This window comes from Pygocentrus nattereri, chromosome 17 (genome assembly GCF_015220715.1).
Source record: "Pygocentrus nattereri isolate fPygNat1 chromosome 17, fPygNat1.pri, whole genome shotgun sequence".
Lineage (NCBI taxonomy): Eukaryota > Metazoa > Chordata > Actinopteri > Characiformes > Serrasalmidae > Pygocentrus > Pygocentrus nattereri.
This window is the reverse complement of record NC_051227.1, coordinates 25,739,678-25,762,606: the sequence shown is the minus strand read 5'-3', so window position 1 is coordinate 25,762,606 and position 22,929 is coordinate 25,739,678. Positions and strand designations below refer to the sequence as shown.

The following is a 22,929-nucleotide window of genomic DNA, read 5'->3' as shown; positions in this document are numbered from 1 at the left end:
GGGAAATGGATACAGTGGAGTTTGGGTCAAGTGACTTATTTGGCCAGTCAAGAACATCCCACTTTTCAACCCTGAACAGCTCCGGAGTTGCTTTAGTTGTATTTCTCAGGTTACTGTTCTGCTGCAAAGTGAACCGCACAAGTTTTAAGGCAACTGGTTGGATCTGAACAGTTAAGATGCTTTGAACATTTCAGAATTGCATTCTCAGTCACATCATAATCAAGTAAACCAGTTCCACTGGCAGCCATAAATGAGGCCTATAACATCATGTTTCACAGAAGATGGTGTGCTTTAACCCAAGCACTTCCTTTTTTGTACACTTTCCTGTAGGTTCATGAACTGTGTCATGGCTACATACCATCTTTAATCTATTTTGCACTCTGAACTCTATAGTCTATTTTTGTACACTGAAACTCAAATTTGGCCTTTCTGCGCCCAAGGCTCACCTCTGGTGTCCATCTTATGGTAAACTCTCTGAGGTCAGGCTCAGGCTGCTGTATTATTTGGTCAGCACAGCAGAGTGTTTATGCTTAACACAGCACCAAACAGTTTACTGACAGTAATGTTCATCTCTGTTTCTGATTGCTTTATTCAGATTTTTCAGCTACTCGACAGCCTGCTTTTACGGCACCGACTGGTTCTCAAAGAATGCAACAGCAACAGACTCCAGATTTCTATGCATAACCTAATAATGCCTAGAATGAACTAAAAGCTAACTTCCGAGCACTTATGAAATTTAATTACTATATCTGTCAACGTGGTTCATATTTCAGTCTATAAACATAAACAAATATACTCGATTCAACATTCTGTACTTCAACCTAATAGTTGTTTGACTGTAATCCAACGTGCTGGATAGCACCAAAACAGTCAATATTGTTGTGGTGTCCAAATACTTATGAACTGTACTGATGCCTTAAAGAACATCTCAACTCAGTAGAATAGTCAGTACAACTCATTGTCAATAGCCAGAAGTCAACAACAAACCCAGACATTTCAGTGCCAAGTCCTTGCAAAGGCCAAATGAAGAAATCTGCGCTTCCACAACAAACAGATGTGTAAATGGCATCTCCATATTTATGCAGCGATTCATAATTTCACAGAACACATAAATATGCTGAAGAACCGTAAGACTCAGTAGACAAAGTTTAGAAAATCAAAGACGTTTTTAATTAAATACTGCAAAACTCAGAAAAATTAAGCAAATATTTAATTTGTTCTCCATTGTTTTAAAATGGTCTATTGCATTTCAATTATGTTATACACAGCACAAAGCAGTTTCCATATATTTCTCTCATCAAACACTTTTTTTTTTTTTTACAATAAAGTGCTTTGTTAATGACTTCTCTGACCATCTCCAAATATCTCTTGGAGACAGAAAAGGCTACACCCACTCTCATGATACAGTCTACTTTTACTAGCCAATCTGTCAGTACTTTACAACCAAATACATTTCACAATACCAACTGGACTTATTTTGACCCTGGACTCCAGTTTTGATGTTTAATTGACATTTGAATTTTATTGATTCCTACAAGTTTAGGAAAAGTATAAGTCAGGATCTCATGTGGTCTTAAAAAAGGATGACTACTTAAAACATAATCAAAGGCAATATAACTACCATGGGAGATATACATCACATGCTGTTTCTATCTTTGAAATAATTCCATATATTTTCCAATGTACACTTTCTTTGAATGGTAAAAGAAATTAAAAAAAAAAAACTTTTTTGTTTGATGTATATGCTTTGCTGATGTTTTTGATTTTCCTCATAAACTATTGGCGATGCCAAGGTGTGAGTCACCAAAATTCTTGTACTGATCTAGTTATTTCAGGCTATCTTGGACAATTTTCTCTGGTGGGGTCAAACTAATTCCACATACCAAAATCATAAGGTGTATTACCGTTATCATTCTACTGTTATCCACCACAATTCCATATTCTTTTCATTTCTTTCACCATTCTGTGTTTGAACCTGCACTGCCTTCTGGGAAGTGTAGGCACAAGGATAGAGAGGCTGAGTTCTAGCAGGGTAGTGATGTACAGTGTGCTGACTTGATGAGCTAGTGTACTTTGCTGAGCGATAAATATTCAGTTGTTTGTTAGGACTCCTGGAGTAAGAGATTGTCAGCTCCCCGTTTTTAAAGGTGACTCAGTTGAGTGCATCTCCACTGACTCTCAGAGAGTCCTCTTAAAGGCATACTAGTACATATCACTTTCAAACATCACTCAGCCTGTGCTTCCTAACAAGAGAAGGCCATTTAGTTTAAAAGAACATTATTACAGGCAATGGCCATGAAAGACTAGCTAACATTCTCACTTGCAAATGCACACACACACACACATCCGTACACAAACAAAATGGTCACATTCAGTGAACCCTGTTTTAACCCTCCTGCTGTACAGCCTCAATGCCTTCTCCATATGATACACTGGTAAGTGTCAGTGGAGGCATGTTTAAGTATGAAAGCTAAAGTATGGGCAAGCTCTTGCTTTCAGTACCAGCAGTCATAAGGTTCTCTCTGTTGACTCTGAAATGTCTGCAAACCTTGCCAGATACTGTGTAAAGCTCCTCTGTGTTATTCAGGTGTCAGTCTTGGTAAAATGGTGGTCATTTTCATTTCTTAGTGCTCAGAAGGGCTGCCAGTTTTTGGAGGCTGTGATATGGTTAGGATCAAGTCATCTGATGTCTTCTTCCTACCTGACAGGGTCCAAACTGATCTGTCTTCTAGATCAGGACGTGCTAATGCATATTAGGAGCATGTTTGACCAGAGAGAATCTGATTTCTTACTATGCAAAATCAGCATCTAATAGAAAGAGGCAAAAAGTCCAATAACCATCCATTTTGGCATTTCCATATTTGACTTCTCACCATAGTGAGAAAAAAATTCACAAGTTTTCAGCCCTTCAGTCATGGCCAAGCTGAGTTTTACTGATACAGTCTGAAACCAATCCATTAGCAATCCTTTTAAGTCATCTCAGCTTCCATCCCGGTCTCTCCAATGGCCAACAGAATCTCACCAAAGTGTCTGTGATTGGTCAGTCCGAGGCCAGTAGAAGTTGTTGGGATTATTTGGCTGCATTGACCTTGCTGCCTATCATGCTCCCTGTGTCTCCATGTGAAACAGTTTTCCAGATAGCAGCATGCGTAGGCACATACATGGAAGGACACACTGTGCTGCCTGAGCTGGTGAGCGCTTAGGTGTTATCACTTTGGGTGACTCGCACTTCAATCCCTTTCTGTCCTGTAGCTGAAAAGAAAAGACAAAAGTTAGGTTAGAATTTGTCATGAAGAGAGAAGTTGGGCCACACCAAGAAATATTTGGTAAGGCTGGCTATTGTCCAGAATCTTTTGATGTCAATAACATTTCTCTGCAAAATACGTACCAGATACTGACAGGCAGCAAGAACACACCAAAGAATGGTAAGTAATCTCAAGAATAATATGTAAGGATGCCTTAATTGTCTTACAGACTATTAAAGGCTACCAGTAAAGTGCTAGGCATAGTGTTTTATATGTCATGGAATAGTTGTGCTCTACAAATAAAACACCATTAACTTGATCTGAGCCGTATCCTTAACTTCTAGGAAAATGTTCCTGGAACTCACCCAGTCTGTACTTTTCCTTGGCCTCAGCCCGCTCCTTTGCATCAAAGTACCAAACAGTGATGGCATAGCTATGGCATAAAAAACAAAGAGGTGAAATGAGCTAGGGAGCCCTATTACATGTCTGCCAGTGAACAACCGGACAAGCAAACTAAAGCAAGCAGGACACTTGTCTGATCATCTTATTCTATCAATTTATTCTAAGAGAATAAAACTGGCCTCAGAGTGAGAAAAACTGAAGTTTAGATGGTGTACTCTGGGTGCTGTAAACTGGACTCAAATGGACAGCCAGTTAATATAGTTAATATAACTATGGCTGTAGTGCTAACTCAATGAAAACCTGATTACTAAATATAAAGAAATCATCATTAAATCATAAAACTTTACCTCTTAGTGATTTGGTAGTGATTAGCTGGCAGTTTGCAGGATGAATGCATATAAATTATTCTCACAAACGTGGCAAATAATGGAATCACCTCTCATTACCTCAACACAGTAAGATTTGAAGAATGTTCATGTTGTTGCATGAACTATTTCAAAGATAAAGATAATGAAATATATGTATTTTGCAAAATACAGTGAATTGCGATTTTATCACATTCTGGCACACAAAATTGTATTTTGGTTTACAACCCTAAGGTTTACAAGGAGAAGTCAGGAGATTCAATAGTTAAAGGTACCATGAACTCATTTTTTTATACATTCTTATACATTCCTTTATATGCAATTTTTGCCACATACTGCAGACTAAACTAGACTAAACTGCCGTAGCTATGGCGAAACGCCACTGGACATTCTTTTTAGTCTACACTTAGGTTTAACCTATTTTTTTCTCCTAGTTTATTGTAGTTAGTTTGTTATTATTCAGTTCACTGTATTTGTATTGTGTGGCCCTTTAAAAACTCTCCATTATCAAAATAATCAGTAGATCACTTGATTACTAATATAATTGACAGCGACAGCCTCAAATTCAACATTGCTGCTTTTGTAGTAAACAGTTCAGCGAGAAGGCCAGCAGAGCTTTGCTGCTCAGCGGCACTCATTTGTTTATTCCTGTCTCTCTCCCCTCAATGCATGAGCGCTGATACTGAGCTGCTGGGCTCTCACACTCAGGAAAAGCGTACTTCCTGTGCCCTGCCTCACCCCCCAGCTGTCACCGGTTCATACACACAGGAGATACCTAACCCTACTTCCACTCTGCCTTGCAGCACTCCTTTAGGCAATAACCCTATCTGTGCTCTAGATCATGCAAGTAACAAAGGGATTATGTGTTTTTTTTGCTGGTTTTTTTTTTTTTTGTGCCAAAAATACTGTGCAAACACCTTTCAACAGAAGACTCTTCCTGCGGAAGACCTACTGAGACTGTGACTATAGTGCAAGATCAAATAAAGTTTGAGTTTAGAAGAGTCAACACAGGTGGCCGGCTGAGAACACAATCTTTTTTGTAAATTTTAGAATACATATTTACATAAAATATAAATGTGTCATTACTTTAAAAATGTGTCATAAGCAGTAATGGGCATTACAATATGCTGAAGTGTGTTCTCTGTAGAGCATGTGTTTAATCCACTTGAAATGGTTAACTTCGTTAGTATGTGTTAACTTCACTTTTTTTTTTCAATTCAACAAAACATGTCATTTGACCAAAGACATCCAAACTTTTGTATATGACTGTAGACACGAGTGCAGGTGCAAAGCAGCATGTACTTAGATGTGACCACATGTTCCCACAGTGTTCTTAAATGTTCCATTTACTAAGACTTGCAGCTTCTCATGCAAACTGTGTGTAGCCCCGCCCTCTAACTGCTCACTCACAAGGTGCAAGGTTTATCAGACAGTGAAATAAAAGATTCATAAACAAACTCAAGATAAACCAGTAACAAGTTCAGGGATTAAATCACAGCTGAGTTGTTCAATGAAGTTACTTCCCGCCAAAATACTCTTTAGGGGTATTATTTTACTCTGGTTAAAAAAAGAGAGAGCTTGCGAAACAACATGAACAGTGTATGCATATTGCAGCTACATTACAGCATATATTGTGCTGTGTTTTCTCACATATGTTCACCATATTCACTAAAGGTTTAAAACAGTTTTATTCTGATAGTAAGCATTTTTCCAGCATATATTTGAGACTTGTGCCTCTGTCTAACCGCAGTGTTTAGTCTCATGCAGCAGTTTTGTACGTAACTGTTGCAAAAGGTAGGTGTGTGTGTGCGTGTGTGTATGTATATCTATATAGCTCTCTCCCTTTCTCTCTGTGTGTATCTCTCTCTCTCTCTCTCTCTCTCTCTCTCTCTCTCTCTCTAAATATATATATATATATATATATATATATATATATATATATATTTAGAGAGAGAGAGAGAGAGAGAGAGAGATAGACACATACACACACACACACTCATACATATGAATGTGCCAAGGTCAGTTAGGTGAATGGTTATGAAGAACTTGCGTGAGAAGGAAGCATGTGGGTGTGTATAAGGCACGAAACTATAACCGGTCGTAGCCTACTGGGAAATGAGAACGGTGTGGGTGAGTTGACCTGTCATGAACAAACGGACACAAATTTTTGAACACCCCTGGTCAATAACATGTTTTGTTGATTTTTTCTAAACGAAAATAAGTTAACACATCCTTTACAGTAAATAAACTTGTGGTACCTTTTGAAACTTTCACAATGACTATTTATTCGTTCAAACTCCTTTCTTGAAAAAAGCAAGAGAATTTTGCTAATTTGACCACAGGTGTGCAAACTTTTGCCTTCAGCTACACATCCTTTATCTCAGAAATACTCCTAAAGACACTTTACCTCACACTACAACATCTGCTAAAAACAGAAAAGAGTCTGCAATGTTTTTTTATGTTTCCAGTACATTTAGGGATATCAGCACTTTCTTAACAACATCTCATGACAGAGGCTCAAATGTTACAAAGCTAGGCCGACTGAAACTCAATGACAGCCAACTCACCGTGTGGCGTAGGCTGGCTTCACCTCATGAGGGTTCCGCCGGTCCGACCAGAAAATGAGCAGACGGTCAAAAAGTGGTTCAATGTTAGCAACAACATTTCGGCCTTCTGGATAGAGCTGCAATAGGCCCCCATGAACCTGGATATACATACACACATAGAAATCAGACACAAACAGATCACACATCCTGATAAGATGAAGAAATCCTCACTATAATGGACAGTGCACTCATCTTTACATCAAGCTTTAAATAGCTGCATGCTATCCATTTCCAGCAGCACAGGCTGGTTTGACATCAGTGAGGGGAAGGCACTGTAAGATACCGTACCTTCACATCCCAGTCCTTATTTAGATAGTATATGCAGGTAATGCAGCGTCCGTCTCCATTTGGGTTATCCACGTGACGCACGTATCTTGTGCCACTGCCAGGGTAACACGCTACCATAGCCTAGGGAGCAAAGCAGAGAGGTCATTCTGAGAATGGGGGAAAAAGATAGCCGTAGTGCATTTGTAATTCTTTGTGAAATAATCACAAATTATAGCCTATACATAAAAATATACCACAATGATATGCATCACAATATTTAGTTGTTCTGAGGTTTGATATGTTGGAACACACAAAAAAGAATCATAGTGCCACATTTGAAAACACTATCAGAACTGTTTAAACTAGACCTCAATTTGTTCTTAAACCTCATGCAGTTCTCATGAAGATTCTGACATTCTTCAATATTTTCTTATCTGGGATTTGTTCTGCTGTGCACACTTAAAAGCACAAAAGTGTATGCAATTTAAAAATGTCATGAATCTGCCATAGACTTTTCCTTAGGACCTCACAGAAAAATGAATTTAGGAAGAAACTTGGGAAGATAGCGGTGAATGAGGTCCACAGAATTTTATTCAGCATGACCAATTATACTCTCTTTGTGATTGAACATGCAGTTGATCAGTGATATTCAAATGAGAATTCCACTGATTTCTCAAAATTTCAGCATAATTCATCATTAAGAAATAAACAAAGTAATTAAATGTGATGGGATGTGAAATGGTTTATAGTAGAGAAACGTACAGAGTCAGAATTGTTCATAGTGGTGGTGAACCAGGAACCAGGGGTCACAATGTTTACAGAAATATAGACATTTTATTTACTATCCAAAACCACAAGCGAACCTACACATGCATTCTGAGTTTTTAATGTAATGCTGATGATGGTAAAATAGTGGCAAATCTTAAAAAATGTTTTCTTTGGGGACTACATTGCTTAGCACCATGCATTTACCTCTCTGCTATAAATGGATTTAAAATATATGTTTACACCAAAATCTAAAAACTATAATGAACATGTTGAATATCATATTATATAATATGATATAATGAATGTTTCAGACATCAAGCAATGCATTGATTATTACCCTTTTGTGTAATATAACTCTGTGAGGGAGCTTTCAGAGGCATTAAACTCTTCAGACATCTGGTTACTAGCACCACCACTCTTAACAATTCTGACTCTGTAAGTTTCTCTAAAATGGGGAATTTCACATCAAACTTATCTGAATTTCTTTGTTTACACCATAAGGATCTGAATATGCAAAAATGTAAAAAAATGTGTGGAATTCCTTTTTCAAGTATTGGCAATGCCTGCAATATGCTCAGAAAAGCACAGTGGAACACAATTATCACAAAAACTAAAATATTTTTTGTCATACTGCTCACCCCTAGAGCAGACAGATTGTTTTATATTGAAATAGCAATTTGATGTTTTGAAGTTTTTTGTTTGTTTTAATTTTGTATCTCCAAAGTGATATCTTCACGGGAGAAGGGAGAAACATGCTTTATTTTTAATGTAAGTCAATGTAACCAGGCTTTTCTCCAAGTCATTTTGGGCCATTTCATTTGGTCCATTCATCATTAAATTTACACACGATTTAAAGACCAACAGGCATTTTCAAATTATGTCAACAAAAACAACAAAAATGGAGGTTTTGTTCCAAAAGCAAAAAATATATATATCTATATAAAATATTTATATAAAATTTATAAAATATGTATAAATATATGTACACACACACATTTGTCTTCTTGTTCAAAGTAACAATTTAAATTTCAGTCGCAATTATATTGCATAGAACATTGCAATTAGATGTTTTTCCCAAGTCATTCATCCCTACTCAACCCTAGAAAATAGTATAAAATACCTTGCTATAATGCAGTGTTTCAACGAGTTTTAAAAGCCACAGACATTTCACTTTAAGGTTTTATGGAGCAGCATTTAAATGTACCCCAAGATCCCAGGTGTAGACAAGGCATCAGAGCAGCAAAAGCTTTGGTAAGCAGTTTGTATATTCTATCCTTCTGCTGAATTCAGGCAGCTGCTGTTCTAAACAAGGCTAACGTTAGCAGAGGGGATTAGCTAACATGAGAGGCAATGGGTCGGTCGGTCGGTCGGTCGGTCGATCGCTCGCTCACTCACTTTATTCATTTTCAGGCCCAGTTCTTCCAAACGTCAGCCAAATCACACACATATTCATGTAGCTTTTTACGGTTGTTGGGGCTTTAAGAGTAGGACTCCCCTGGTTTACAGCCAGCTCTGGTGTCAATGATGACGATGAATTATTTCTGTCGCACCTGCCTCAGTGCACGCACGCCTGAGCACTAAAGATAATGCACTGTGCCTTTAAGCCATGCCCAGTCACACTCACCAACCATACAACAACAGCCACAACAGCAGGCAGAGAACCATCTATACCAATCAAACAGAAAAATATGAGATAACTGCCCTGCCCTTTTAGCCCACATCCCTTTGGATTTACATTTAACCCCTTCTTAGAGAAAATGTTCCCTCTTTAAACTAGCTCCCACCCAGTATATCAGTTTGCCTACAACATCAGCTTATTATTTTAGTATATATTTAGTATTTTTTTAGTCTCACACATTTCTTCCTATCAGACACAAGTGTGTCAATTAAGCACTAATATTTAGTGGTTCATTTAATGTCAGAATGAACCCCTGGCAAGAGGACAAGCATTCAGTTTTAAGTTTCTGTTTTTAATTGACTGTAAGAAATAAAAAAATTGTGAACCGATCTGAACTGATCTGACAGTTTACACTGATACTGATACATTTCTCAAGTTTCTCATCATTACAAAAAATGGTATTTATACAAAATGTTGTGGACTGAGCTTAAGGCTTAGTCCTAAACACAGCCAAACACTGTAAATTAAATGAAATTTCATTCACATCCAGAGTAATTAAAAGTGCTCCTGAAACATGTATTTTACCCTTGTTAGTTCTGCTAGTCAGACTGCAAACTAAAAACACTGGTGCACTTTTTGAGTTGAAATAGTTATACTTCTTATTGAGGCCTTACTAAGGTATTCCAAGAGTAATACGATATTCTGTCTAACTCAGAAAAACACAAAAGATCACTTAAAATTGCAAAATGACATTACTACTGACAATTTAACATATTAATTAGTTCGCTTTTAGCCATGTGATGTCTGCATTCAATTACTAAGACATCCATTTATTAGTCACGATAGAAGACCTATCTGGAGAATACATTTTGTCTAATATGTGGAAATTCTGTCTCTGACTGCTTCTATGTACTGTGCACTCTGATGCATGTAGTCTTTAATATGATGGCCACACCATAAGCCTGGAAGGTTTGACAGACTGTGGATGTTGTAGTGCATTCCTAGTCAAAGGGGAGGAGAAAGGGCTGTCTCAACAGAAAATTGAGCCATCAGGGTTCCCCGGGTTTCTGCCTGACTCTCAGATACTGTCAGCACTTTATCAAGCCCTAGAGAGAACGCATCATGCCCTCCCCGCCCAAACAAGCTCTCTCGGTCTCTGTTATTTCAGCTCTTATCACGCATCGTCCCCTCCCCAATGCAGGGGGGTAAACACAGAGGGTCACATGGACACTAGAGCTGCACACTGGACTCTGGCCTCTGAAGAGGAGAAGATATGGTGCACAATCAATACAAGTTTTTTTTCAGGAGATATTTCTGTTGAGATAAGATATAAGACAGTAAAAAAATTTGAATCTGTAGAGAAAATGGAACTCCTAACAGTTTAATATCACCAAAATTGTTACCATCAGATGAACAGAACTCAAAATTTTCATCTTTGAAAGAGAGGAGAAAATCAAGCTCCACTCTTGGTTCAGCTTTGAAAAAAATCCACAGGTGTTTCTATCCACCCAATGCTATGAATCAGAAAGGATGTATGCCTGCCAAGAAGCCCTTACTGAGAAAAGAACCATTGCAAATCAAACTAAAAAACTGCTGATAGACTGGTCACATCAAAGCCCATCTAACATCTAACACTGAAATTTTAAAGTGTTTATATGAGGCATGGAAAAATATTCCTGCTGATTCATTTTTAAAAAACCAAAAGCAAGTCTCTTTAAAAGAATGGAAGCTGTAATAAAGGCAAATGCTGGACACACTAAAATGGAGTGTTTAAAACATGTCATATTTACCTGGCAAGGCTTCTGTGCAATTTTCTGTAAAATATGTTTTCTAACACAAAACATTGTATTTTGAAAAATGTTGCTGATGCTCAAAAATTACCATCTTAACCAGAAATTCACAAATGAATGGTGGTCTCTTATTTTTACACAGTACTACAGGTGTAGTCTGATTGTACAAAATTCCCATCTTCTTAATTAAAATTAAGGAAACACTGTGGTTCTGCTTGTCCTCTATAATGTAATACTCCATATTTACTCCAGAACTATGGACAAAGCAAGTGAACAGTTCACAGTGTTTCTAGAATATCATCCAACAGAACACCCAAATAGCTGAGTGGTGCCCTGCAGCCCAATTAGGAGTGAATTGGAGCCAAAGTGGGGACAACTACGCGACCAGCCAAGTAAATGTGCTTTTTCCTCTTGTGTGGTTCTCCGAGCAGCTATGCTTCTGTGCTCTCATTGCAGAGTAATACTGATCTGCTGCCAGGTGATTAAACTCTGACCTATCCCAACAATGGGCAGACTGACTCTTCTCTCAAACACATTATTATGAACTGTTTATACAGGCAAAATCAATCACACACGCACAGACACACCACGGAGCCAGCCAAGTCTGAATGCTGTAAGTGATGAGGGTAGAGACATGCTTCATGCATTGATGGAGCTGAGGGTGTGCGTGTACTTCTCTTTGCAGGATGTGTCATAGTTAGTGGAGTTAAGAATGTGAGCAGGATAACCCCCTACAGACTGGAAGTCTCAGAGATCTTCAGGGGGTAGAGGGGTTCTCTGTTAAAGACTACGAAGGCCATGGTTAGTGGAGTTTTGAAAATGAGCCGGATAAACCCCCGCAGGGTAGAAGTCCTTTTGGGACATCTGATGACATCAATGGAGGGTGGAGCAACAGAAATGATGGCCAGAAAACAACCACATTTCACAAGACTGGAGCAACAACAACAAACAGATCAGTTACCAACACTGCAATAATAAAGGAGGGCATGTATTCTCCAAATGCATTATATGATCTTGCAGAATCTGCATTCCACTGGAAAGGGCCAATTAAATTTTTTAGGTACAGTAGTGCAAGCCTTCCCTGTTCCCAATAGTCACAAACTGTAAGTCTACAATTAAACACAATTTACACAACACTGAAGGCCACCAGTCACAACCCTTGCCCCAAGCATAAACACAAAGGCTCCTATAGATGCTGGGACAGTCCTGGAGTCGCTAATGTAAATATACAAATACATGTTTTCAAGTACATGGTCAAATCAAGATACCGTCTGACCAAAAGGCCTGACTATCATATGATCACAGATTATGGTACAGCTTTTTTTTGAGAAAGTCTCTATAACTATCAGATTTGTGTGCACTTTCATAAGAAGCCCTTATACTGTTTGCATGCATACAGAACTAACCTTATGAAGACTTATAGGGGCTAGTCAGACTGCAAACTATCTGTGCAAAAGGAAATTTGGGAAAAATTAATAATTACTAGAATTTTTTAAAAAAGGACTGGAAATCTGCCTTGGATTTCTTTTCAAGCTATAATTTATGGATTTGAAGGGAATGCACATAGAAAACTTTACACAAAATATTTTACAAAAGAACCATGTTCACCTTTTATATTGTCTGACAATAAAGATGTTCTGAGAAAAATTAAAAACAACTAAAGATCATGTCAAGCACAAAAGAGCATGTGTACTCACATATACACTGACGTGATGTTCCATTTGCATGTACGATTGATTAAGAAGTACACTAATTAGCAGTTTGTATGGGCATGTAACTATAAGAGTGTATGCACATACTGTTTGCACGTATACATTTACAGATAATAATGCCGTAATAATGCATGTGCATGTATATTGCTTCACAAACATAGACACACCAAGGAAAACTAGTGTTTTTAATAGGACACTCAAGGCCTTTCATATCATCTTGCTCAAGAAATACTAAAATCAGAATAAACGTGACTGTACACATTTTGCACAGGGTAAGAACAGCTGAGTGAGGAAGCAGGACACTGGAGTGAAACAAGGCCACACAAATATCAGGACACCGTGTGCCCACTCTGCGTTCCGATGCACATTTAAAACTCCTGTCAGCAGAAGAGTATCTTGGCAAGAGCTTAGAACAGACATGAATCACTGAAGAGTCACAGGGTTTGCTAACGGCAACTCTGGGTCATGTGTGACAGGTCGACTGGCTCTTCTGTTTTGTGAACAAAAATGGCATACACCGGTTCCTCATCTGACACTTCTGCTGTTTTCACTTCATTATTATCTACGGGGTTCTAATATTTTCTTCTGGCTTCTAGGCCTGTCATTTCTGTGGAATTATGGCCCACTTTTTTTTGTTGTTGTTTTCTTAAAGGTGAAATAAACTATGGCCAAATGTCTACATAAAGTGCCAGATATTGTGAAAACTTTAAATATTAAATTTAGCTTAAGTGATTAACTTGCAGTCAGTATTTATTCTCATGCCTTCTCCATTTGAAAGTAGAATACCTGCTTGTAAGCAGAAGTTGTGAATAATATGGTTTATTAGCAGAGACTGCACAAACCGATACCTGACACCAATATCAGGCCAGTTTCAGCAGAAAATGCTGAATCAGATATCAGCAGGGGTTGACAGATATAAACCTTTTCACTGGCCATGCCGGCCACCAACCAAGGAAATCTTTTGCCCAAAACGAAAAGCAACATGTTGTTTATACATTGATTTGAGAATTAAATACATTTTGCACATATGCATTGTATTTACATTTACTATGCATGCTTTAGAACCAAAAAACACTTGTGTGTTGTATTGAAATTTTGATAAAAACATTAATAAGAATGTCTGTCTGACGTCATCCAATCTAAGTTACTATTAAGTAATGTTAAACTACTGCAGTGATAGACTCAGTGTAACTCCAGTTTATTTAACACCGTATTTGCCTCAAAACTTTAGCTCATAGGGTGATATTAGCAAACGTCAGCCAAGAAAACAGCATCTGTGATTCCAGGCAGACCCCTGACAAAATCTGATTTATCTGATTCACATCTGGCCAAATTGTATTTTTAGTGGTCAAAATGTGAAATGTTATTACCAAAGCACTAGGCAATAGGCAATGTCTATCTTTGGATATCAAAGAAAAAATTATTAAATCCGATCCAATCCAGTGAAATCTAACCAGAAATATCACACACTTAAATTTGTATGATGTCATGTTGTTAGCTATTGTCAAAGTTTAGTTTTCAAAAAGAAAACTGGATAGGTATCACCCGATGCTACGTTTAAAAAATAGAAAAAGTGGTACGGTGGCATGTCTATTTATAAGTCAATTTAAAACCCTAGCTTAAAATAGAATCAAAATATAATAAAAATTACAACATCTTAAATAAAAATGTTACTACAAGATATAAATCTAAATCATTAGGATGATCCAAGTGAGTCAATGCAATCAGTTTGCTTAAGCCATTTGGGCATAACGTGATAGGACACATGTATGAGGTGACATCCATCTATCTGTCAAGCATACGTGACCATGAGTCTGATTGAAATTCTCAGAACAGGGTCTGGTGTCAGGGCTCTGTGCCTGACTCTGACTCACACTGTTGAGAAAGACAACAAATCTCGCAGTCCCACATGCCCTGTCACCCCATTGAGATTTCATCCTGGCTTTCCTCAAATCTCTGCAACATTCTAAGCAATAAGTGACTCAAAGTCAGTTGTATGCGTATGAGTTTGGACGATAAACCCTCTGTGTAGTTGTGACTGCCTGTAGAGAAAACCTAGTTAAGGGAACGCAAATGTCGAAACCACCATGAAATCACTGAGCCCTCCTGTCTCCTCTGGCTAAACACTGCAGGACTGACTCACTCTCTTCTACAGAGCTTTAGTCATCGCTTTCTGTTTACTGCCAAAATCCTGAGTTTCACTCTGAATGTCAGTAAATGGCTATTAGGAACTGGTTGAAAAAAAATAGTTAAATTATACAAAGCCATCTATAATAAATAAAAATGTTGACCAGTATAAACTATAAGTAATATTTGAGCTGGGTACTACTGTATTTGCCGCTGCACTAAAGCATTAGCTATTGACTGGTTAAGATTATGATTGTCTTTGTTGTTCCTGTAGCGTAGTATCTACTACCAACATGGTGTGTGCTGAGCTACTATGCAAAATTCAGCTCTGTGTCTGCAGCTCGGGGAGGGACACATGAGGACACACTGCAGCAGACTCCTGTTACCATGTGCACAGTGTTGTTAAACGCTCCATCCCCCTCCCGCCTTTTCTCTCTGGCTCCATCCATCCAGCACAGTCTCCCTTCTCCCCTTGCCATATTTTGCAATTGTGCAGGTAGCAGAATACAGCAGAAGAGATTTGAGAGCAGGTCTTTGTGCTGAGGCGATGAAGCAGGTAGAAATTGTTTATGTGTCACTGGCATTATTCTGGGCATTTTCTGGGCATAGCTGTCCAGACTCACGCTCACTCTCCGCACTGTGCTGCATGCCCTGTTGCCAAGGAAACGGTGGGGGAAATATTTTGGCCAACTAGCAAGAAAGGGGCTGATAAGACACTGGAGAAAAGGAGACAGAGCAAGCAAAATAAGAGGGGGGAGGGGCAATTAGGGACATGTGATGGGGGAACAAGACAGTGAGAGCAAGTAAATACCCTTATAACCTGAGTGAGTACAGAGAAAACAGATTGCAAGGATGAGTGAATCTAAAGCAACACCATTGGAATAAAGGAACAACCTCTTTCTCGCTCGTCCATTCCTAACCTGCACTTTTCCTCTCTCTCTCTCTCTTATTCTCTAAGCGAATGGAGATTTTATCCGTTTATCTATGAACCATTCCACACATTGCACTTTTATCCACTTTTCATTGTCTCTGAAAGCTTGTGTTTTGACTTGCACATTGCAGTTCAACAGAAAATGAGTGATTATCTCTCAGACACATTTCTGTTATAATCACTTCCGCAAAAATGCATCAGTGATCATTTTTTCATTGATTAACTGACCATTTGACCACTAGCGGCTTGAAGGTTTTAATGCCGAATTGTCTTACAAAGACATTTTTCTGCAAGATAGAAAAATATAACCTTAAACAAAAAACATGCCAACCTTGTAAAAAGTATTTATGTTATTGTACTCTAGACTCTTGAGTGAGATGTATACTCATCATAAATTTATATAAGGACAAGAAAAAGGAGCATGCTTGGCAATGACGAGTGGATAAGGCTAAAGCCACTGAACAACACTCACGTGGACTATAGCAAAACAGCTGCCCACCACTTATGGTCTCACAGCAGTGCCAAAGTTACCACCCTGCGTCCTTACATTCAAATAGGGGTTATCTAGCTCAGGTTTCTTTCTGCACGGGAAATATGGGGAGTTTCCAGCAGGACTTTAACTAGTGGTTTGAATTTGTGGACTATTTGTAAAACCCTCTCCCCTCACAGCTATTCTGGTGCCTTCTAGTGAAAGATTGAAAAAAATGAAATAGGTTAATATTATATTAAATGCCTCTTATCTGTAAATAGGCTACACAATTTATGATTACACATGCTGCATACTACCAAAATGCTAATAAAAACATTGTAATTGTGTATATTTAATATAACTATATACATACAAATTACTTTAAATACACCACCTTTATATTCTGTTAATACACCACTATTTCAACAGCTGAGCTGTACACATAAAAAAATAAAATAAATAAATATCAGAAACCAAAAATGTCAGGTCAGGGGCAGAGACAGCACCTTATCCTAACCAACCAAACCTAAAAAATGTCAAGACTAGGTTCATTCACTTGCAAACTACTCAAGCTGTCTTATTTGCATGTTCAGTGATCAAATTTAACAGAGTAAAACAGGTCTTGACCCAGGACACAGTGTTCTGAGAACAGGCATCAATAATAACAAAACATTGAGATATTTAGGCAATTCTTTGGCATATGAACAGATAAGCCCACCAAGTGTGTGGAAAATACAGTGGCCTGCAGAGAGAATGATACAAAAAGATCATTAGATGCTGGTATGCCTTGACCAGCTCAAATAACCAAACTTGCACCATGGGAGAAGTTCACCTCTTAGGTATCTATGTGGGCTGATGGGCATGGCTGAATATTTGGAGAGCATCAGGGGCAACAATGGTACCCTACATGACTCAAATTTTTATATTAAATGTATTTGGTACTGAGCATGCAGGAAAATGATTATGCTTAAAATGTTTATAATAAACATATAATAAAATAAATGTCAAACTCTAGAGCCTTACCTGTACGAGTTTCAAATGTTTAATTTTTTTCTTAGCATTTGGTTAATGGTTACTATACGTATGAGACAGTAAGATAAAGAATGTAGTATGAGTGTTTTCTTTCTTCCTGTAGGTCAAGCTTTGATAAGTGTTCACTCAAGTACACACAGAATAAGCAGCTCTGACAAACAAACACACACACACACACACAGAAAGCAGAAGATTACACTATACAAGAATTACCCACATACACACACACTTGTAGAGCACACCAGCAGTAAGAGCGCATTGTTTTGGTATGGGTTGCAGGCAGTTGCTGACAGAGTAGTCTTCAAAGCTGGAGAAGCAGTGATTCTGAAAGCTGATAGAACAGTAGCTCTGCCCAGGAGAAGGCACAGAGCAGGTAAACATTTGTTTCAGGGCCAAAAGCCATTTTTTTGGGACATGTGAAATTGCATTTTGCTGCCTACAGGCAGTTACAAAAGTGGGGAGCTCACTTGAACATCAGATGACCTGATCGCACCTTGCCAGGGATGCCCACAATTTCCGTCACACTTCACACAGTCAATATTGCAACCTTGATGTTTACCAATATTCCTGACAGTTTGTATCAGTCAGTAATTCATACCTATAGACTGGCTTGCACTTGCAAAGTCAGTAGTTTACTTAATGCACTATAGTGCAATAATACTCTAAAAATGGTAGATTTATGTAATGTCCTGAACACTCCTTGTAACTTCTTGTACATCTTACAATGATCAATGTGAATGTTTTGAAAGGCTCAGATCTGTAGCACTAAGGAGCTGCAAGCAGGCCAGTTACATGTTGAGAAATCAGCATGTTTCATATCAGGAGGCCTGTACACATAAACTGAAAACACAAATACAAACAAGTATACATGTGTACAAAAACAGCACAAATGTCACCATGCTCTCACACAGATCACTGTTGTCATAACAAAACCTTGTATTTCTGAAATGGTAATTTGACAGTATATATCAAAACAGTACAAGATTTTATTTCAATCAATTTAATTTCCATTGATCCAGAGTAATGAAATGTTCACACATTTTTTGGGCATCTGATGTAAAAAAGCATTACAAAAAAATTATACAGACACAAGGTTTCGATATGACAACCACTATACACACAGGCCTATATCTTATACATACATCTTACCTTAGTGCGACCATTAATGACATAATTTCCAAGCTGTCCATTTGTTGAACTGTGCATAATAGCCTCGTCGATGTGAGCCATAAGGGTGCCAATACTTTCACAGCCTGGTTCTTTGCCCTCCACCCAGGCTATCTGGTCTCCACGGATATTCTTAGAGGGGATGCTCCTCTGGCTCACCAACTGTCCTCCACGAAACTTCCCACTGCGATTTAGGGTCTCCACCTCCTTTAGGACCCGGTCGCCAAGTCGTGTGCCCAAGAAGCCATCTTTAACAAAGATGCCATAGTATTTCATACAAGGCACGATGTACAGCTGGGCAATGTGCTCTGCAGACCAACCAGGCCCAGCTCCCACCACCGGAGGCATGGCGGGTGCATCTGAAGTGGACACGCCTGTCACTCTGTGCCTGTTGTTGTGGTGGACTCTGTTGGGTGACGACCCAGTGTGCAAGTTGCTGCAGTGACTGTTGTGCTGACTGTTTGCTCCAAAGGGCACTACGGCCTGCGTGCTTTTTCCACTCTCTGCTTTAGGCTCAGCTTCAGGCCTCCTTCTTTTACACTCAGGAGGTGGACATGTGTCTGGTCTGTTGGGCACTTCTGAAGTACTTGATGACCCTAAACCCACGCAGGCTTCATCTAGAGCCCAAGACCCCATGGCTCTGTTCTCTTCATCTTTCCGTCTCTGACTCTGCGGGTGCCTGCATTTCAAGTCTCCATTTACTCGTTTCGTCAGAAGTGGGCATTTGTCATGTGGCGAAGCGATTCTGTCCGAATTATCTACAGGCCGCAAGAGGCCATTCTGAGTGTCACCCAGACCTTTTGGTTGTTTATAGCCATTGGGCATCTGGGCTGGGACCCCACTGTGGTTCCCCTCTGTAGTGGCGGAAGGGGACAGTACCTCTCCGTTGCACAACGGCAAGCCGGTTTTGGCCTCTTTCTTCAGCACTGTGATTCCGGGCCCCACCGTTTTAGAGGCCAGATCCGCAAGCAGCTCAGCAGCCGTGCTGCTGCCAGCCGCGGGTCCGCTGTACGCATTCACTCCCATGTTCACCGCCGCATGGCCCTCCGTCGTGCCGTGGGCCACTATTTCGGGCTTGGAGCAAACGCTAGCGTTCCCGCAAGAAGAGCTTTCGTCTAAAAGGTCCGCACTGCCCAAACTCTCCATTTCATCTCGTCTACTCCCAGATGCGCACGTAGCTCACGTCCAATCCTCATTTTCTACTAAATCTCTCCTACACATGGCTGCGTGCTGCACAACTGGCGGCGCTGTTAGCACCGAGCGACGTGACGATCCTAAAACTTTCAAGCTAAAGACCCAAAAGACACCACAAGCTTTTTAATAAGATATGGTTTAATCCTTGATCACGGCTCCATTTTTCTCCTGAACGCAGACATATCATTTCCTAAAGAAACAAATACAAGGACATTTAGACACACACAACTAGTCCGAGCACAGCAGAACTCTGAGCATATCAGCACGCACGTAACGTCCAAAATCACGTCATAATACAACATCAAACAAAGAATGAATGGAAATTGTCGTCATTCATCTTTATGACTTCGTGCAGGTGCAACGACACTGACTCGGACTTTCTGCAGTCTAACTTAGTTACAGCTACACGCTCCAGCAGCCCCGGCCACGCCAATCATTAACTAGTTAATTATCAGCAGTAACTGGTAGCACGTAGGCTGCTTGTGTGGGTCGACGAAGACAGCAAAATCTCAAAGCAGTGCGATTTAATGCCCCTAATGATGGACTTCTGTGAGGACAGCAAGCCTGAATATAGCCCACAATTATTCGCTGTAGGGAAAGCAGTGAAAACAGGAGCAAGCTGATGCGAGTCTCTGCTGTCCATGCCAGGACATATCGACAAAGTCAAAAACGCTGAAAAAGGCCAGTTCGGAAATGCTACGAAAAAAACCAAACCAGGCAAACACAGTAAAGTGAAAGAATATGAACCGAGGCAAAATATGTTCGAATTGGAAACGTAAGACGACAGTTCTAAGTTTAAATCAAATGTTTTAAGACTACATACGTTACTACAAATCTAAAAGATGAACATTTAGCGACTGTTCATAATTTTGCCCACAACAATATAGCGTACACTAAAAACTAATATACAGTTTAATATTTGGCTTAACTTACCTCTACAGAAGAAAGACAGGAGAAAGGAGCGGCGGCTACGACTAAACGCCAACGTTAGCGCGACGTCCGTGTTTTTTTCGCCCATTGCCAGTCCGTTTTTATTTCAGTTGAAAAGAAATGTCAAGCCCGTGGCTGGGTGTAACAGCCTACGGCATATTTTGGCAGTGAAGTGTGCGCACTACAAGCCGGTTCCACCTCGGTGAGTCGTGCTAGTCGCCACACTCCTCTTCTCCTCTCTTCTCTCCGCTGCGAGCGAGTCTGTGTTTGCCGAGTTGACCACCCGTATTCGGGGAAATACCGCCTTCCTTCGCGAGGATTGGCTACCAGTTTCTATTCAAAGTAAACCGTCGAACGGAATGCGAGCCAACCCTGGCATATTTGCATACAGCGCTAGGATTGACTGAAGGCATCCTACGACGTGCGTCATGATTGGCTAATAGTTCATACACACAAGAGCTTTGACGCCAGGAGGCGGGGATTGTCGGAAAACAGGTAGAGAAAAAACAACGCCTTGCTGCCAAGTTTTACTCTCTTTTTCTCTCACTCACTGTTTTTTTCTCTCGTTTTCACCTTTCTCCGGACCTCTGTTTTGTCTCTTCCTGTATCCTTGCTTACGCTTGTCTCCATCCCTTCCTCTACCTCCTCCCTCCTCGCCCTCTCTCTTTCTCCATGAGCACTTCTGTCACTTACACGTGCGCATATGGGTCACGTGACGCAGAGGCGCGAATAGAAACAACAAAAGGAACCCGGCGCACAAGAAACTAACGGGGTCGCTAATATTGGCTCGTGTTTATGAAAAGATAATAGTTCATGACACCTTATTCTGAGTTATTACAAATGGCTAAATTATGAGCAAGAGCGGACAATAGTAGCAAAATTGTAAACAGGACAGGACAATGATGTACAGCGAATGTTATCTTTAACCAGGCCTGAGTAAACTATGTAAATAAATGATGTTTTGCTGTGTTCAGTTTGAAGACACTTCATTTTGTGGATCATTTACCCAGCCCCACACCACAGCCACCCAACCACAACCTCGAACCTCAAGGTATTTAGACACACACAAAAAGAGAGCGAGAGAGAGCTGGTGGCTTTCTCTTTGTGTCTTTTTTTTCTCTTACGAAAAAGAAAATCCACAAAATATAGAAAGCACAGTGTAAACTAAGACACTGAACTGATTTGATATTTTATTTGAATTACATGATATGGAAAAAACCTTAAAGGCTCTTTGATGTAAACACTGTTAAAGTTTCAAAACATACGGGTCACTCTCCTGTTCATATATAGACACTAAGTCACAAAAACAGCCTTCTTTGTCTTTATTATTTTTGATGTCACAAAAAACTGATATCCACCTATTCAGCTTACATGTCAGTTTTCTTTGAAGTTATAAGAAGTGCTCCAGCCAGAGCTGCTCTGTGAATGAGGGAATTTACATATGTCAGGCCTAAAGCCACAGTAATAAAAAAGCCTAATTCTGAGAGATAAAAGACGTTTTAGTACACAAACCCACACAAACATTATAAGTGCATCTCACAGAAAAATAAAACAAACATATACAACATGGATCTTTCAATCTGTAGATTTTTAATCTGTTTTTTTTTTTTGTTTAGTAGTTTGAAGTTTGAATATCACTGTTATCACAACAGGTTTTCACAAAGGCATTATCATTATAATCATGTTAAAGAGGAACAATAGTGAGATTGTTGCCTGATAACACAAGTGAGTCATCAGAAATCTGAAAAAAACAACCCTCACTATTTCCTGCTTGAAAGAGAGAAAGAAAGAGTGTGTGTGTGAGTGAGAGAGAGAGAGAGAGATAGAGAGAGCTACAGTGGGTCAGTACAAAGATCCAAATTCATTATGGACAATAAAAGTCACAGGAAGAGAGAAATACTTTAAAAATAAAGTTCCTAAATAGTTGTTGGCTTAGACATACAGTCCTACATAAAAGTGAAAAGTTAACACACCAGAGACAAATATGGCATTTCCATGCAAATTTAGTGCACAGTTTCTATTTATTATTCAAAAAAGCCCAGAACATTATAAAGGACACCCACCGTCCTGGTCATTACCTGTTTGAACTGTTGCCTTCAGGCAGACGTTACAGATCAATTAATTCACAGACAAAGTATTCAAACATAGTTTTTATCCAACTGCAATAACAACCTTCAGTGTTGCAAAAATATGGATTGATGCAACGACAGAAAGTATGCATGTCTGTAGATGTAAGTCTATATTGGTGTGTGTTTAGGTGTGCTGCATGCTGTTTTTATTTTCTTTTTTAACCTAAATTATTTTAG

The 22,929-nt window shown here is 39.3% G+C and overlaps 1 protein-coding gene across 1 annotated transcript; it reads right to left on the bottom strand.

The window, feature by feature from the left end:
• Window positions 1-1,188: 1,188 nt before the first annotated feature.
• Window positions 1,189-20,896, bottom strand: egln2 (egl-9 family hypoxia-inducible factor 2). Its single transcript, XM_017696850.2, has 6 exons — window positions 20,627-20,896; window positions 18,482-19,883; window positions 6,907-7,026; window positions 6,580-6,716; window positions 3,611-3,678; window positions 1,189-3,252 (listed from the first exon to the last, which is right to left on the bottom strand). Exons 2-6 carry the CDS (start codon window positions 19,643-19,645, stop codon window positions 3,200-3,202), a joined length of 1,542 nt encoding a protein of 513 aa, XP_017552339.1. The 5' UTR covers window positions 19,646-19,883; window positions 20,627-20,896; the 3' UTR covers window positions 1,189-3,199.
• Window positions 20,897-22,929: the final 2,033 nt, after the last annotated feature.